Source organism: Onthophagus taurus, chromosome 7 (assembly GCF_036711975.1).
Source record: "Onthophagus taurus isolate NC chromosome 7, IU_Otau_3.0, whole genome shotgun sequence".
NCBI lineage: Eukaryota > Metazoa > Arthropoda > Insecta > Coleoptera > Scarabaeidae > Onthophagus > Onthophagus taurus.
Window position 1 is genome coordinate 40,813,769 of NC_091972.1, and position 17,818 is coordinate 40,831,586.

Here is a 17,818-nt window from a genome sequence, read left to right on the forward strand (position 1 = left end):
TAAATAATAAAATTAAAGTAGTTTCATTTATTATTTAAATTGAAATTTGTTATTACATTATTAAAATACAATACACAAAACAGACAAGAAATTACAATAAGATTATTAAAATTTGCTTAATTGTTTCAATAAAGGTTTATAAACTAATTCAACAACGTCCTTTGCGAAGAGAAAATCAACGTGATTGAATTCTTTTAACGGTACTTCATATGTGCCCGCCAAATTTGGTAAGTTGGAAGCCAATTTAAGTACATCCTGAAAATTAAAAATGAAATCATAAATATTACCTAATACAATTCATCATTATATTTGTTGTTATACTTACAATTTTATTCGCCATTGAATCATTATCTGAGTACATAAGGTAAACAGGGACAGGAATATTCGTTGAATTGTATAAAGGAGGCGTTAAACTACCGTATCTAACCATATTTTCTTCTTTTCCGTAATCAAAATACTGGAAATTTCCTTTATTTGCGATTTCTTGAGCATAATGAATTACGGTTTTTGTTGAGGAGCCAGCTGGAACGTGGTTTAAAACAGTCGGCAAGTAATCCTATTTATAAAAATAATAGACGCTAATCATAAACAACTTACTGTATTGATACATATGTATAGTAGACCTATGCGAAGTTAGCCCTAAATTTTTCTAGTCCATAATTAGATAGGATTTTGATTATAACAGGAGAACCTCTCAACCGATTTTGACGAACAATATCTCATTCAAAAGATTAATCCTTGGCCAATACGAAAGTGAAAATATCAAGATCTATACGTCGTTCGATTCGCCATAGTTTATTCTATCTTTTACCTTGTACCCCCCCTCAGAACGACACAATGTTCGGCTTATTGTGAATTTATCTCGATATTTATGCTTCTGAGAGTAAAAGTATATGTTGAGTTAGTAACATTAATATTTTTAAGTTTTGAGTACTGTTGGGTTGGTAGTATTGAAAACGGTGCACATTGCGAACAACACGAAGCGGGTGTCATGGCGAAGACGCGAGTTAACGGTCATGGCATGTAAAGATTTAATCGTTTATACTTGAATATATTAAAATACAGCAGAAACTAAAAAGTGGATTTATTCCCCAAAAACATTGGTCCTTCGAGCATGGATTAGTAATAGTGAAGACATTAAAAATAAAAACAAATTCGTGAATTGCATCATCTTGGCTGGGGTCCGACGATCGGAACTTGGTTCTTCTCTTCGACAACGACACGAGGTCAACTCATCGGCGGCGGTCACTGGTGGGTTCCTGAAAGAAAACACAAAACGTAAACTAAGTCCTTTTTTACTTTTATCCTTTTTCGTGAGTATTGCTTCACAAAATGGAGGAACTCAAACCTCTGTTGGCAAAAAAGAAACTGCTCAAGGCACAATTAACGCGTTTCGGGACGTTTCTCGAAAAAATTACAACGGAAAAATTAAACGAATTGAAAATCAGATTACAAAACATTAAAGAGATTTTGCATGAGTTTAACAAAATACAAAACGCGATCGATTTACTAAACAAAGACGACGAGTATAATGACGAATACGAAATATTTGAAACAAAATATTATGAATTAATAGCAGAGGCGACAACATTTATTCAAGAGCGAGATAATGACACCGTATGTAAAAGCGCTATAAACGATGAAACGACCGGTTCGGCGGGGGCTGCGACGGCTTATGCACCGAGCGACGGTTATTTTCATAAAAATGTTAAACTTCCTACGTTGGATTTGCCTAAATTTTACGGAGATTATGATCAATGGATATATTTTCACGATACTTTTAAATCGCTCGTTGACAATGACAACTATGTAGATGACATCAATAAATTTCATTATTTATTTAGTTGCTTAAAAGGTGAAGCAGCGAATATCATTCAATCTCTTGAAATCACAAAGGAAAATTACAAAATTGCTTGGGATATGTTGCGTCAAAGATACGAAAATAAGGCGGTTATAGTAAAAACACACGTTAAGGCTTTGTTTGAATTACCGATGGTTACAAAAGAAGCTCATCAAAACTTAAGACGTTTAATTGATAGTTATAACAGGCACACTCGTTCTTTAAAGGCCTTAGGTGAACCAGTAGAGCACTGGAGCACGTTGCTTACACATTTGATTTTTAAGAAATTGGATGACGCTTCTAAAATGAAATGGGAGGAGCACGCGGGGCAGACATTTAATAATGATGTACCAAACATAAAAAGTATGATAGATTTCCTTACAAATAGATGCAGTATTCTGGAAACCATAGAAGGTCATAACAAAACGAATAAACATATAGGACAAAAGAAGAATGAGCGTACTATTACAAATTTAGCTACGAACAACAAAACATGCGTTTTTTGTGAATCGGGCGATCATTTCATTTACGGTTGTAATAAATTCAAAGCATTAACTACAAGCAAAAGAGTTGAGGAAGTTAAAAAACTCAGGCTTTGCTTGAATTGCCTTCGTTCGGGACATTTCTCGATGGATTGCAAATCTTTGTCCACATGTAAGGCTTGTAAGCAAAAACATAACACGCTTTTGCATTATGATACACAAACAAATACACACACAACTGAAAAACGTGTTACAACCGCACATACCATGAAAGCATTGGAGAATACTTCGATAATTTTAGCAACCGCGCAGGTTCACATCAAAGATGCGACTGGAAAATGGTGTGAGGCTAGGGCACTTTTAGATTCTGGCTCGCAGTCGAATTTTATGACAATGAAGCTTGTAGAAAAATTGCAATTACATACTTACAATTTAAACGTACCGGTAACAGGTATTAGTCAATGCAACCTTAATGTTAAGTATGGAACGAATACCAAGATTAAGTCTATATATAACTCATACACCATTGATTTATCATTTTTGGTTATAAGAGATATAACTGATAACTTGCCAAATGTTCCAATAAACATCAAAGAATTAGAAATACCGCGACACATTAGGTTAGCTGATCCGAAATTCCATCAACCAGGAGAAATAGATATTTTAATAGGCGCTGGCTTATTCGCTGAATTGTTGTCTATGGGTCAAATTAAACTCGGAATTGGTTTACCTGTTCTACAGAAATCAACACTGGGATGGATCGTATCCGGGCCTATGAGTACAAATTTAAGACAAAAGGTGCGCAGCAACGTATGTATAAATAACAGCGAGATTCAAAGGGCCTTGGAAAAATTTTGGAAGGTTGAAGAGTGTACGGCACAAATGGTTTTTTCTGCGGAGGAAAAATATTGTGAGAATCTGTATCAACAGACGACCACAAGGGACAACAATGGACATTTTGTGGTACAACTGCCAACGAAAGATAATATTAGCGAATTAGGAACATCGTTTGAAACTGCTGAAGCAAGATTTTTAAATTTGGAACGAAAGTTATTCAAGAATCAAGAATTATGGAAACAATACTCCGAATTCATGAGTGAATATCAAGAATTAGGACACATGACAAAAGTAAATCGCGACGATACATATGCGTATTATTTACCTCATCACGCAGTGATTAAAGATACAAGCAGCACTACGAGGCTCAGAGTAGTATTTGACGCTTCGACAAAAACAAGTACTGGCATTTCACTGAATGATACTCTAATGGTTGGACCTACGATACAACAGGAATTATTTTCCATTCTCTGTAGGTTTAGAGAACATAATTACGTATTAACCGGTGACATTGCAAAGATGTATAGACAGGTAAACATCATACCTAGTCAGAGAAATTTACAACGTATTATATGGCGACAAAGTCCTGAACATGATTTGGAGCATTTTCAATTAAACACGGTAACGTACGGCACCGCATCAGCATCATTTTTGGCAATTCGCAGTCTGCATCAAGTTGGCATAAATATTCAAAATAAACATCCTAACATAGCTAAAGTTATAATCGACGATTTCTATGTTGATGACCTTATTACAGGTTCAAAGACTTTGGAAGAAGCATTGAAATTAAAAAATGACTTAAGTGAGATCTTAAATGGTTGCGGATTTGAATTGCGGAAATGGAATTCGAATTCACAAGAAATTCTGCAAGGAAGCGATGAAACAAGCGTGGATTATCTAATAGGTGACTCTAAGGATGTAAAAACGCTGGGAATTTTATGGTGCTCACAAGACGATACACTTAAGTATTCAATTAAACCTATAGTTAAATATGGGAAATTAACGAAACGTATTATTCTGTCAATTATTGCTCAGATATTTGACCCACTTGGTATTGTATCTCCTTCTACGATCAAAGCAAAGGTAGTTTTACAGCGTTTGTGGCAGCTGGGAATCACGTGGGATGAAGCTGTACCTATCGAACTTTACACATCATTCAAGAGGCTTTATGAGGAATTGCAATATTTGGCAAAACTACAAATTGATCGACACATTTTGCTAACAGATTTTGCAATAGTAGAAATGCATGGTTTCAGCGATGCTTCTGAAATGGCTTACGGAGCATGTATTTACATTAAAACCATAAACCAAACTAAAACAAAGATTCGTTTATTGTGCGCCAAATCGAGAGTAGCACCTTTACGGAAAATTTCATTGCCGAGATTGGAACTCAATGGTTGTTTATTGTTGGCAGAACTAGTGAAAAAAGTACTTGATTCATTAAACACAGAAATTACTAAGGTTTATCTCTGGACTGATTCCACCATAGCGCTTGCTTGGATACATGCGGATCCTTCGAGATGGCAAACATTTGTTGCAAACCGCGTATCGCAAATACAAGAACTAACAGCACATGCACAATGGAAGCACGTAACCAGTGCAGAGAACCCTGCAGATTTGATTTCTAGAGGTATCGAGACTTCTCAATTAATAAAGTCTAACCTTTGGTGGGAGGGGCCGAAATGGTTAAAGAGTAAAACTTATCCTGATATTGACATGAACTTTCCTAAGGAGTTACCAGAAAAGAAAAAAAATAAACTAACTTTCCATTGTACAATTACATGCGACATTTTTGATAAATATTCATCATTAAATAAATTAAAAAGAGTTGTTGCGTATTGCATGCGCTTCTACAATAATTTGAGAGAACCTAATGAAAATAAAATAAAGGCAAAATTAACTACACTAGAGTTAGAAAGCGCGTTTATGCGACTTTTGAAAGTCATGCAAAGACAGGAATTCAAAACTGAGATTGATTTATTGATGGCTAAAAAGAATTTGCCTAAAAGTAGTAAATTATTGTCTTTGAATCCAATGTACGAAGATGGATTGTTAAGAGTTGGTGGTAGATTGCGTAATTCAGAATATGACTACGACATCAAACATCCAATCATATTGGCTAAAGGACATCCTTTGACTAATTTAATTATACGTGAGGAACATTTGAGAAATTTGCACCTTGGCCCACAGGGACTTTTATCTTGCATCAGACAAAGATTTTGGCCTGTTGGCGGTTTAACTGTCGTGAAGGGGGTGATTGGGAGATGTATTGTATGTTTTAGAACTAAACCAGTAAGTCCCAGTTATTTGATGGGTGATTTACCTAGAGATCGCACATCGGCTATAAGACCATTTTATGTAGTGGGTATAGATTTTGCTGGCCCATTCAACAGCAAAGATGGGAAATTAAGAAACAGAACTATCATTAAATCATATGTGTGTTTATTTGTGTGTTTTGCAACCAAAGCAGTACATATTGAGGTGGTATCAGACCTAAGCACCGATTCATTTTTAAACGCATTCAAGAGATTCGTATCTCGACGAGGTTTATGTAAACGAGTTTACACGGATAATGCAACTAACTTCGTTGGCGCTAAGAATTATCTCAACGAGTTGAAAAAAGTAATCGACTATAACAACGATAAACTTGAAAGATTTTGCTTGAGAAATAACATAGATTGGCAATTTATTCCGGCACGTTCTCCGCATTTTGGAGGTTTATGGGAGTCTGCTATCAAATCGGCTAAATCGCATTTTATACGAATTATTGGCTGTAACGTTTTAACCTTTGAAGAGTTAACAACAATTTTTACTCAAATCGAAGCAATACTAAATTCTAGACCACTTACTCCTTTATCCACACATCCTGATGATTTCTTGGCTCTTACCCCGGGACATTTTCTCATTGGAGAACCTCTTAATACGATTCCTCAGCGAGACGTTATGGATATTCCCTTCAACAGACTGAATCAATTCAACAAACTTCAACAAATGTATCAACATTTCTGGCGAAGATGGTCTATGGAATACATCAACATCCTACAACAAAGATGCAGATGGTCTCAAGCTGTTGGAGAAAACGTTAAGATTGGACAGCTAATATTACTCAAGGAAGACAACACTCCACCGTTGAAATGGCGACTGGGAAGAATTCTTGAAGTTCATCCTGGCAGTGATAATATTGTGCGAGTTATTAGTGTAAAAACAACCAGTGGTGTTGTGAAGCGGGCTGTTAAAAAGGTGTGCGTTCTTCCTATAGACGTTGAAGTACCTAAAAAACTATAACATGTAATATTTAGATTTTCGTTATACTTACCTATTTTTATCTTGAAAGTTAGTACTTTCAACGGCGGCGGTATGTTGAGTTAGTAACATTAATATTTTTAAGTTTTGAGTACTGTTGGGTTGGTAGTATTGAAAACGGTGCACATTGCGAACAACACGAAGCGGGTGTCATGGCGAAGACGCGAGTTAACGGTCATGGCATGTAAAGATTTAATCGTTTATACTTGAATATATTAAAATACAGCAGAAACTAAAAAGTGGATTTATTCCCCAAAAACAGTATAAATAAGCAATATTGTTAAGAATAATAGTTATTTATATTACAAGTGGGCTAGAAGCATAATTACTGTACGAGTGTGGAGAATTGTACGACGAGGTCGTAGACCGAGTCGTGTAATCACACGAGTAGTAAAAAAGTCTATTTGACATTTATAAAAATATTTTGAAATGATTGTTGACAATTTTGAATTGTCAGTTTCAACAACATGTTTACTCATCTGTTATAAGTGTTTCGAAATGTAAAAACATAACAATTAATGTTTATAATAAATAACATTGTTTCTCTGTAAGTAGATAGCACTTTTTCTTCTGTATTGTTGCTCGTTTCAATAAATTAAGTCTGTTCTGATTAGGCTGAAAATACGTTACGTAATGAAACCAGTGCGGTAATGAACTTCATTACGTAACTCAAATCACCTCAAATGAGTGCGGTAATGATGACTTATCCAAGCAGTCGTAGATAAAATGTATTACATTTACACTAAAACTTTTTTTCTAAAACGTTCCCAATCCCGTGTCCTAACAACAATAATATGTAAAACTTCGATTACACCTAATTTTCACCTTTTCGTATTTTTCTTGATATTCATTCATTAGAGAGCAAAAGTGTAAAAAAAAGGTAATATTGTTAAGAATAAAATTTATTACAACTTTTATACTAACACTTTTTTTACAAAACGTTCCGAAACCCGTGATCTACCAATATCAATATGTAAAACCACGATTTCATCTAATTTTCACCTTTTCTTATTTTTCTCGACATTGCATCTGAGAGGACACAATATTGTTAAGAACAAAATGTGCTACAACTTTTATACTAAAACTTTTTTTCTAAAACATTCCGAATTCCGTATTCTACCAACTACAACACTTAAAATTAGATGAAATCGTCATAACATCATATCATATCTTGTTATAACCTAATGCTATCTAATTGGGGGTTAAGTTCGCATAGTTGTCCAGTGTACAGCCTGATTCAGAGTAAGCGCCTTATTTTTTTTAGCCACACTATGGGTACTACTTTCAAAATATATGGCAGTAACATGTTTTAGGACATTCTCTACACGATGGTGATATCATATTTTCAATTGGACGAATTATTTTAAAATGGCGATTGTCTACTTTTTTTTTAAATGAAATGCCAAAATTTTTTTTTTATTATTGAGATCCTAAAAACATTCGTAGTATTCGAGTACAAATAACATCTCCTAATTAATTAATTGGAACTTTAGTCGCGTTGCCACATCATTTAAATTAGGTTCTTTTCTTTATAAAATTATTACTACGAAACTATCACTTACCATATCAAATTGTACCGGGTCGAAACCGCACAACATAAAAATAAAATTTTCGCAAATTTCTTCGGTAATATTCATCAATTTACACTCGTACGATAGTAAATGTAAAATCTTTCCTCTGGGTAAAAACTCTTTAAATCCAAGATATTCTCTAAGCCATTCAATATCGTTGGAAAACGGTGCAAAGTAACGAATCGGAGACGTAAAATGCGTCATGTAAGCTACAGGTGCTAAAGCGACCATTCCTTTTACTAACTTCATTGCTTCCTCCGAGTGTAATGACGCATATATAAAAAACATCGTCGTCCCCATTGAATGTCCAATATGCAAAATTGATTGATTGGTTTCGTTTGAAATATATTCGAAAACGGCCGGAAGATCGTAAATGCCCATTTCGTGAAAACTAAAGTCCCAAAAGTCATTTGAATTGACGTCAAGACTAGCATGGGATTTTGAGTAACTGTTTCCACGTGCGTTTCCCAACCAAACATCGTAACCAGTTTCAGCTAATAAGAATCCTTAAAATATTTTTTAAAACAAAAGTTAATAACAGATGCTCGACCCCTTTTTGATTTTGGCACCTAAAGATTTATTTCCGTGATCTAAAAAATCTGCACTGCTCGATAGTAAACCGTGTTGAATAAAAACCGGTTGATTCCCCTTTTTTCCATTCTGATTGCACGGAATTCTATGGAGAGTTAAAAAATAACCGTCTTTCGTTAGAATTGTGTGAGTTTCAGATTTAAATCCGTATCTCCTTATTAGTTCCGGCTAAAAGAACAGTATTAAATTCTTATTTCTATATGAGCTGTAAGTAGATGCGATAGAACAAAGAAATGAACCTTACAGCTTTTAAAAATTCATCCGGATTGTAAGGTCGTTGTTTCGGTATAATATCACCAATGCCATCTTCAAAGACTTCAACAACACTCATACAATTAATTGAACACACAAAACAACTTATAATAAACACTGCATGAAAGGAAACCATTCTGATAAATTAATGGTTTTCAGTGAAATGAGGACAATTTATAAACGACTCGATGATGCAATGAATTAAAACCGCACTTTGGATACTAAATAACGATTAACAATTTAATAACAATTTATGATTCATTTGTTTTAATGGTTTTTTTTATCACAATTTAGTTTATTGACAAGTGCCAGTAAATTTTGATATTTTGGAAACGATGGATATTTAAATTTTAAATGAATTAATATCTCGGTTGTTCGGGCGCTCTATTTCTTAGTTTAAGTACTTAAAAATGTTTACATTTGTTTACAATTTCGATCAGAAACGGTTGCAAGTAAATAATAGGAGTAGTTATTTATATTACAAGTGGGCTAGAAACATAACTACTGTACAAGTGTGAAGAATTGTAGGAAGAGGTGTAAGACCGAGTCGTGTAATCACACGAGTACTGTAATTATGCTCTAGCCCACGTGTGATATACAACATTTTATCTACGACTGCTAAAAATTACTTATAAATCAATTTCTATAAAAAGGTCTATTTTGACATTTATAAATATGTTTTGAAATGATTGTTGACAATTTTGAATTAATGTCAGTTTCAATAACATGTTTACGCATCTGGAATAAGTGCTTAGATATGTAAAAACATAACAATTAATGTTTATAATAAATAGTATTGTTTCTCTTTAAATAGGTAGCACTTTTTGTTTTGTATTGTTGCTCGTTTAAATAAATTAAGTCTGATCTGATTGGGCTAAAAATGCATTACGTAATAAAACCAGTGCGGTAATGAATTTCATTACGTAACTCAAATCACCTCAAACCAGTGTGGTAATGATGACTTATTCTAGCAGTCGTAGATAATAGTTATTTATATACCAAGTCAGCAAAGTGATGCTTTATCGAACGAGTCGCTTTGTGAGTCGAGCGTGTATTCGGTTTTATCTAACAATGAGAACATTAAACATGTTGAGTCGTTTTTTGTAATAAAACTATGTAAATAACCATCAATTCCAAAACAGTTAACACTCACGAATATCACACCGCGATCTGCGTATACGTCGGTCAACTTTGTTGCCGCCTTAAAAGAACTAGGAAATATACAGTGCTAGCGTAAACTAACCCCCCCCCCCTTTTTTTTTTAACTTCCGAACAGATTGAGATATCAATATGAACGAAAAACCGTCAGTTTCTATATTTTATCAGCACAAATATTTTCTTATGGAAAATTTTGCTATCACTTTTATGTTTTTCCGGAAAATGGATCAACTGTGTTTTGTTAAATGGAACACCCAGTGTATTATGGTATCTTCCGAAAGATGAAAACAATACGAATGCAACGATACCTCACAATCAAATATCGGTTTATTAGTTTTTCGCATAAAAATTAAACAAAATGGGGAATTTCGCCGGAAAAACCAACGTATCTTGGTTGACTACCTGTCAAAATGCAATCGGCCAGGTAAATGGTGGACGGTAGGTATATATATTCACAATACAGAGAAAAAAAATTTTTAACTGTCCCTTTACGAAGTAACGAAATACTTATTTTTATCTTTTTCTTGACCTTCGTCATTAAGCTGCTAGATTGAAAAGGAATCCTACCCTACAATATACCTACTCCTCTCGGTGTTATTACTGTATTATTTCCATTTATTTTATATAGAATTTGTTCTATTGATTTCAGCGTCATACACCAATTACAGAAGACTACTATACCGGCATGAAAAACAGCGAGTTTACTCATCTCACATTTCAATAAATTAATATGCTGACTGACGGGTTTCAGTTTGAACTACTTGTGATTATAAATCATTGCCATTAATCATACGTACTAATCTTACTAATTTAAAGTAATTTGTTAAAAAACATATTGGTGATCTACTTTCCCAATTTCTCTTCTATTATTACTATTTTAATTAATCACAACCGTAAAATGCGACTTGAAGCTTTTCAATAACTAACATTTACGGATTAAAACATGATAATTAACGAGAACAGTGTTTATTATTTTCAAGTATTATCACAATTCTTTTTTTCTATAGGGAAACAAGAATTATTATTACTGTAAACAATAAATTATAACAATATTAGCTAATATTCAATTTTCCCTGAGAAAACTATACTTATATACAGCAAATAGTTGTGTATATTTTAAAAAAATATTACCATATAACCCAAAATGCTACTGACTTTAAAGGAAAAATAAATATAATACTGTTTATTGAAATATCAAAATAAAAATCAAAAGATTCTAACCTCAAAAAAATCAGTCTTAATAAACTCATCTAAAGTAAATAATCTAAATAACAATAGAAAATAATAATAACATTGCTGATTCAAAATTCAAATCTATAACAGAAATAAAAAAATACTCTTGATGAACACTTACTTGAACTCAAAAAAAAAAAAATTAACCCGAAAAAAACGTACATCACAAATATTTATTTTTCATCTTATTTCATTTTTCTTGTTCGACATTCTTCAAAACCAATTGAAACTGATCCAACGACGTATTCAAGGATATTTTAAGCCCTTTTGAAACGGGTAGCAATGGAAATTCCGGCTTTAAGACATCGCAATCATCATTGCAAAACTTTCTCAAATGATCGCACATCTTGTCTCCGACCTTCGTGAAATGATCCAACACTTCCTTTTTAAATACTTCCGGTGGCGATCGAATCATTTCTGTCATTGACTGAACCATTTTCAAAACGACCAGTTCATTGTAAGTTCTTGAATTCTCATAACCCTGTTGGCTGGCTGATTGCCTTTCGTAGCCCGCCTCGTTGTAGTACGGTTCGCTAACGAGAATTAATCCTTGAATCGAAACGATAAGTTGCAATAAAGTGCTTTCGGGTCCCCAAACTTCTGTGCCTTGGCCCATCCAAGTACCCAACAACGATATACACACTTTTCCTTCAACATACAAATTCGGATTTAAACGTTCCGAGCTGTAACTAACGTAGTGACAAAGTGGGGGCGATCGAGGATAATCAGAACTCAGTTGAATTTCGAAAATAAACAATCCGTTTTCGTAGGGTGTCTTATCCGGGCCACGAATCATTACCGATAATAAATCCAAACGATTTGCATACGTTTTTATCCAAACTCCCGGCGGCAACGAATCCTTCAACAATTGACATTCTTTCTGTACCGACTTGAAGAACGTTTGTTTATTGTGCGGTTCAAATTTGTTGCCGATGAAACGATGATTTAACGGTGCTGAATCTAACATTACGTAAAAGTTGTCACTATTGTCATCGTCTATTTTATTATTATCAACGTAATCGTCGACATTCTGTGGAGGAGGTTTTTCTTCGGAAATTAACGCAAGACTGGAAGCTGTGTCGGACGTGAAAACGGGTGGCGAGTTCAACTGTTGAATAATTTCTGGGGTAGTTGGAATACTTTGTAACGGTGCCGATGCTGCTATATTCTGTTCTTGGGCTTTTGTCATTACGGAGTGCGCCTGCGTTCCGCCGATTCGTGCCATAATCTCCGCGTAAGCCAAATCCATTCGCGGTTTTAACATCGAAAGAAGTTCGACGCATAAATTCTTCGACGGAGGATCCGATTCGGACGGTGGGATCGAAGTCGATGGTTCTTATATGAATGGAAAAAAATTATAAGTATTAATTAAATCAAAGTAACGAAATAAAAGGCGCGGTTAACCGTTGCGACACGCCTACTTGAACTACACGAAATGTTTAATTAAATTACATTATTGAAACATGGTTTCATGGAACATTTATCAGCTGTAGTAAGTAACGTTTATCATATCGCGACCAATTCGACCAATTCGGTCAGAAACGGTTGATTTATTACTCATAAATCTTATTAACTATTTTATGGAATATACTTTTTTAAGAAAGCAAGCTTAGATCTTTTCGAAGCAGTACTTCTTACCTCCAGAAGAAACATCCTTAATTTGCTGTTGTTGATTCTCCAACTGAGCGTTAATTTTATGTTCCAATTTAACTAATTTCTGAATGTTATTCTTCTCCGCAGAGACAACTTTCGAAGTTGGCGATTGATTGTTGCCGGTTGTTGTTGCTGAATCGTAACTGAAAAGGCGACCCCTAAACTCAACACCCCAAAACTTTGCTTTTTCGCGTACCAATGCCATTAAACTCTTTAACGAGAGAATAAAAAGAAGAGTTAATATTTTTATTGAGCGTTTCTTTTTATACTTATGCATGTACTTACTTGATAGTGTCTACTCTTAGGACTAAAAAACGACGTATCCAACAATTTATCTAAATAACTTGAATTTTCATAAACCAGTAGTAAATCCCTTAAATAAGTGAAAGTCTCTTTAACATTATTACTTTTAAATGCCTCTTTTAAATAAACGATCCGATTTCGAATGAAATCCAAACGGGCTGCCATAACTTGAAGTGTGGTTTCTTCGGATAGGTCACCAGCTATGGATTCGATGCTTTCCGTTTCCCAAGAGACAACACTTGACATATCACCTTCGTCGTCATCGCTATTTGAAAATATGAAATCACCACCGTCCGAAATTAATTCGATCGTTTGCGGCCAACAATCTTCTGTTTGACCGTTATGCCATTCGACCATTACATAACCCTTTAACCAAAAACATACAATGACCAAAGAGAATTTAACCATTAATAACTTAATACCTCTGGACAACTATCTCTAACAAAACCTAATTTTCCTTGAAATCCTCCATTTTTATTTTTAACATGACTACCAGGGCGAAAAGCGAATTTCGTGTGTTTCTTTAAATCGTACACACTTATTTCTGTTATGTTAATGACTTCAGGCGGCCCATCATTTGTCAAAGAATTATTAAACCATTTCACCTAAGATTTAATTTAAATTTTCCACATGAAATAAATGAAGTAACATACCTTTGCAGTTCTTTCTAGATGATTAACCGCTTGAACAACGCCAAATTTGCCAGTGTTATCCCTATCATCCGTCATAAGAACCCATTCCCCGGGAAAGAATTCGTGATCATCTAACGAAATTGAATAGTAAAGTTCCGTTGACGGTATATCGGTTTCTTCCGTTCCATCTTGCCAAACGACCGTTGTTTTTGATTCGAAGCAGATAACCTTTATAAGAAAAAACTTTAACTACTACATTTTTAAAACAATCATCGCAATTAGTTAAATCATTCAAGACCATTATTCAGGCCAAGGCAAGGCAGTATGGACCGCTATAATTTAATTATAATGAAATTTTTAACATGTTAGATGTTTAATTGAAAATTTGATGCAATTTTCGTTTTAATCAAGAATGCTTTCATTGTACTTATTCCTTAATAAGAAATTTAAAATTAAAAGAATACATAAGATTCAGTACTGTGTTTTACATAGTAAATAGAAGAAATTAGTTTTCAAGTTACTAATGATGCCTAATTATCAGCGACATGTATTATAATTTAGCTGGAACTGTAAATGGATGCTACGAGTCGTATATTGTTTAGGATTACCTATAAAAATTTAACGTTTCCAAAAAAATAACCAACCTCTACTGGGACAGTACGGCCAACAACCAAATCCGATGTTTTAGGAGGATAAACGATATAATCAGCTTTTTTCGTAATCGAAATTGTTGATTTATCTGATTGAAGTAGAGAAGCTAAAGACGATGGTGAACTGGCGAAATGTTCGTCATCCCGCTCGGTCTCCGAAACTTCTTCCGTAAACCAGTCTTCATCCGTTTCATCGTTTACATTCGTTATCGTTTTATTGGCAGCGGTACAACTATTACGGGCGTTTTTCAGATTGCATCTAGAAAGTAAACATTTATAAGTTTAATATTTGTTTAAAAAACTATCAATTCAATAGGTTAATACATTGTAAAATTATTTTTGACTTTGTGAACATTCTGTTGTTTCCAAACTTGTTATACACAACGTAACAAATAGAAATTGACATATTTCCAAGTTCTACAGAAATTAGAGAGAACTTACTTTTTTCCCAAGGTTTTATTATGTATAACTTTTACGAATTCAGACCGATGTAGAACAATCTGTTTTCGATTCCAATCACGCTTTCTTATTAATCGATCCATGGATGTTAATGTTAATAGTTTTCGTTGTCCTAAATCCAGGTAATTATTTTCTAATGATCCTAGGTATTTTAAACTAAAATAAAACATTAAGTTGCAAAGAGATCTTTTGTTGTTTTTTTTTTTGATGTCCTTACGATTTTATATCTTTAGGAGTTAGATCCGTATAATGATTTGAAATATCTTTTAAAGCCACATCACCTTCAAACCATACTACACAAACGCATGAGGGTTCCACTTTTTGAATGGTAAACCTTTGACGCATTTGCATATTGCGTTTCATAGATTTCGTCATATGAATCCAACGTGGACGTTCCAATTCGCAAGGTGTACAAATCTGAAATAATTAAATTAAAATTAAAGCATTTTTTCAATTTCTCTTTTTGTTAGCCACTGTTAATGTGCTTTATAAATGTCAGTATCATTCTTACCACTTCTTGACCTGCATAATACAATTCTAAATAATCCCTATTTCTTTTTCGCATCCAGTAATCACCAATTTCCATATTGTAGTTATCAGAAATTTCAACAGTTGATCCACATTTTGATCTCATGGTAATCAACTGATCCAATTTCTAAATAAAAATGCCAACATTTTAATTTACAATAGGTATCTTTACTTAACTTTATTACCTGTATTCTTCCAACTTTTTCTCCAAGTGACACGATAACATTTCGATCATATGGGGTGACCGGATTTAAACGATTTCCAAATACTCCTTCAACTATTTTATCAGTCCCAACAATTTGTATAGTTGCAAACTGTTTAGAATCCTTACAATATCCTCGTTGAGTCTCTTTACCATGAACAAGTCGTCTCACGATATCGCCAGGAATGATATTTCGACTTAATAACCTTACTTTTTTCTGCCTCCAAACGAGTTCACGGGAATTATTTGACCATAAAACGCGTAATTGACCCTTTTGTAACGCATTGTGCTCATCCGAATTGCCCAAGTCTTCGTAACTGTCTAATACGATTCCGTGAACTATTCGTTTTCGCGCATCGATACGATAAACGATATCGTTTGAATAAAATTCCTCGACATCTGTTGATGACATGATTTTTCTTTAGAATCAAAACGCTATTTACATCTCCAACAAAAACCGGAACAAATTTTTTCAACCACTTCCGACGTTTAACTACGTTCTTGCGTTGTTGAACTTGAGAAACTGTCAAAATTCATTTATTAAACCCGACATCTATAGGTTGAGTTTATAATTCTTGGCAGGTATCGTCAAAGTAATGTACATTCCTCGTTACTTCTATTGGCCACCAGATGGCACTATATTACTTAAATAATCATTGAAATCATTAATTATTAAATAGTTATTTATGTTATTTATGTACCAAGTCAGTAAAGTGATGCTTCGACGTTTCGCAGATATGTGAAAAAATTTTTAATTGCACATGAAACGGGCATCTAAAATTACAAATTTTGATGTGGGGTTATAATAAATCACAGCTTATCTGTAAATAATCACTTTGGTATTGAAATTATTAAAAAGTTTCTTAACACTCTAGCTTTGTTCGTTGGGACTGCACAAGGTCTATAGAACATAAGGTGTTAGGGATATTTGGTGTGCGGGAGATTTTGGGTTGGTAGTGCGGAGCGTGTGGTGGCAACGGAGTGATTCCCGAGCTCGAAAAGGTTCCGACACAGAATAACCAGAAGTGACAGCTTTGTCGGAACGTTTGATGTTTTAGATCGGCGAGTTTGGGACCTCGATACTTTGGCGCCATGTATGGCTCCACTGTTTCAGCCATTTTATTGGAGTTTATAATACAGGTTTACACGCTCAAATTTGTATCGTAAAAGAATTATTTATACACAGCATTTTTTTTTTGTTTATACTATTATTTTATTTAATAATATAATATATACACAATTTATATATAAAAGTAGAATTGCAATATAAATTTTTTTAATCCATCGTTATTGATAATTTTAAGGACAGAATTACACGTTCTTAGTAATTTACCCAAACAGTTAAAGATAAGAAACATTATTTAATTATTTGAGATACACGTACTTATATAAACTTATGTGTATATCATAAATAGACTTTAGGTTGGAGTCAATATGTCAAACTTTTATTAGTAAATAATAAACCGATGTGATATTAGCTCAAAATAAACTCCAATAAAATGGCGATTCACAAGGCCCGATTTTGTCTAGACGGGCTCACTGTCATTTCTGGTTATTCTGTGGTTCCGAGACGTTAGATAAAAACAAACAGGTTTGAACAAGATTGAGAGTCGAACATGAGAGTTGGTGCGTGGCAGAGGTAAAAAGACGTGTATCGCGAGAAAAGACGGACTAAACGGTTGTGTGTTTTTGAGAAGTATAAACGCTGAACTGAATTATATTGATATTTTGTTTGAAGTTTCAATAAAGTTGTTGATTAGTTAAATTTACGTGAGTGTATTTACTTTACTTCAGAAGTGGAATAAACCTAAATTTAACCACGTGTTGGATCGGACATTTTCGACGTGTGATTCGAGTGTGTCTTGGATTCTTGTGTGAGTTGAATTGTGAGAACAAAATGGAAAACAGCGATTCCACGGACGACATGAGAACATCCGAGAGCGGTGGCTCAAGGACGGGTCCGGGTGGATTTGCGTTTAACCTTGCGGAGAGACAGAGTGGAGCGATGACGGAGACCTCCATGATGGCGACGATGATGTCAGCGATGACGGATTTATTTAGAGAAATGAAACAAACGCAAAGAGAGGTAAATTCTAATCAATTCAATGTAATGCCGGATTTGTC

The 17,818-nt window shown here is 34.2% G+C and overlaps 2 protein-coding genes across 4 annotated transcripts; both read right to left on the bottom strand.

Moving 5' to 3' along the window:
• Nucleotides 1-9: 9 nt before the first annotated feature.
• LOC111420206 (lipase 3-like) lies at nt 10-10,120 on the bottom strand. Of its 3 annotated transcripts, none has more exons than XM_023053164.2 (6): nt 9,876-10,120; nt 8,869-9,097; nt 8,603-8,792; nt 8,025-8,539; nt 326-556; nt 10-255 (listed from the first exon to the last, which is right to left on the bottom strand). In XM_023053164.2, exons 2-6 carry the CDS (start codon nt 9,010-9,012, stop codon nt 106-108), a joined length of 1,230 nt encoding a protein of 409 aa, XP_022908932.2. In that variant the 5' UTR covers nt 9,013-9,097; nt 9,876-10,120; the 3' UTR covers nt 10-105. The 3 variants fall into 3 exon arrangements, with proteins under 3 accessions (XP_022908932.2, XP_022908916.2, XP_022908948.2); XM_023053148.2 differs by having other exon boundaries at nt 8,869-9,279; XM_023053180.2 differs by having other exon boundaries at nt 10,030-10,118.
• Nucleotides 10,121-10,984: 864 nt separating this feature from the next.
• Nucleotides 10,985-16,204, bottom strand: LOC111420044 ((E3-independent) E2 ubiquitin-conjugating enzyme UBE2O). Its single transcript, XM_023052950.2, has 10 exons — nt 15,678-16,204; nt 15,476-15,619; nt 15,182-15,381; nt 14,947-15,120; nt 14,500-14,764; nt 13,877-14,083; nt 13,646-13,828; nt 13,206-13,589; nt 12,906-13,131; nt 10,985-12,602 (listed from the first exon to the last, which is right to left on the bottom strand). The coding sequence occupies exons 1-10, from the start codon at nt 16,104-16,106 to the stop codon at nt 11,458-11,460; spliced, it is 3,357 nt and encodes a 1,118-aa protein (XP_022908718.1). The 5' UTR covers nt 16,107-16,204; the 3' UTR covers nt 10,985-11,457.
• Nucleotides 16,205-17,818: the final 1,614 nt, after the last annotated feature.

Excerpts from the sequence above, each read along its gene's own strand:
- LOC111420206 (XM_023053164.2), bottom strand. The coding sequence starts at position 9,012 with ATGGTTTCCTTTCATGCAGTGTTTATTATAAGTTGTTTTGTGTGTTCA. Across the intron at positions 8,793-8,868 it reads CGGATGAATTTTTAAAAGCT|CCGGAACTAATAAGGAGATA; the intron begins GTAAGGTTCATT and ends CTGTTCTTTTAG. Across the intron at positions 256-325 it reads ATTCAATGGCGAATAAAATT|GATGTACTTAAATTGGCTTC; the intron begins GTAAGTATAACA and ends TTTAATTTTCAG.
- LOC111420044 (XM_023052950.2), bottom strand. The coding sequence starts at position 16,106 with ATGTCATCAACAGATGTCGAGGAATTTTATTCAAACGATATCGTTTAT. Across the intron at positions 15,121-15,181 it reads ACTCCTAAAGATATAAAATC|TTTAAAATACCTAGGATCAT; the intron begins GTAAGGACATCA and ends GTTTTATTTTAG. Across the intron at positions 12,603-12,905 it reads TAAGGATGTTTCTTCTGGAG|AACCATCGACTTCGATCCCA; the intron begins GTAAGAAGTACT and ends CATTCATATAAG.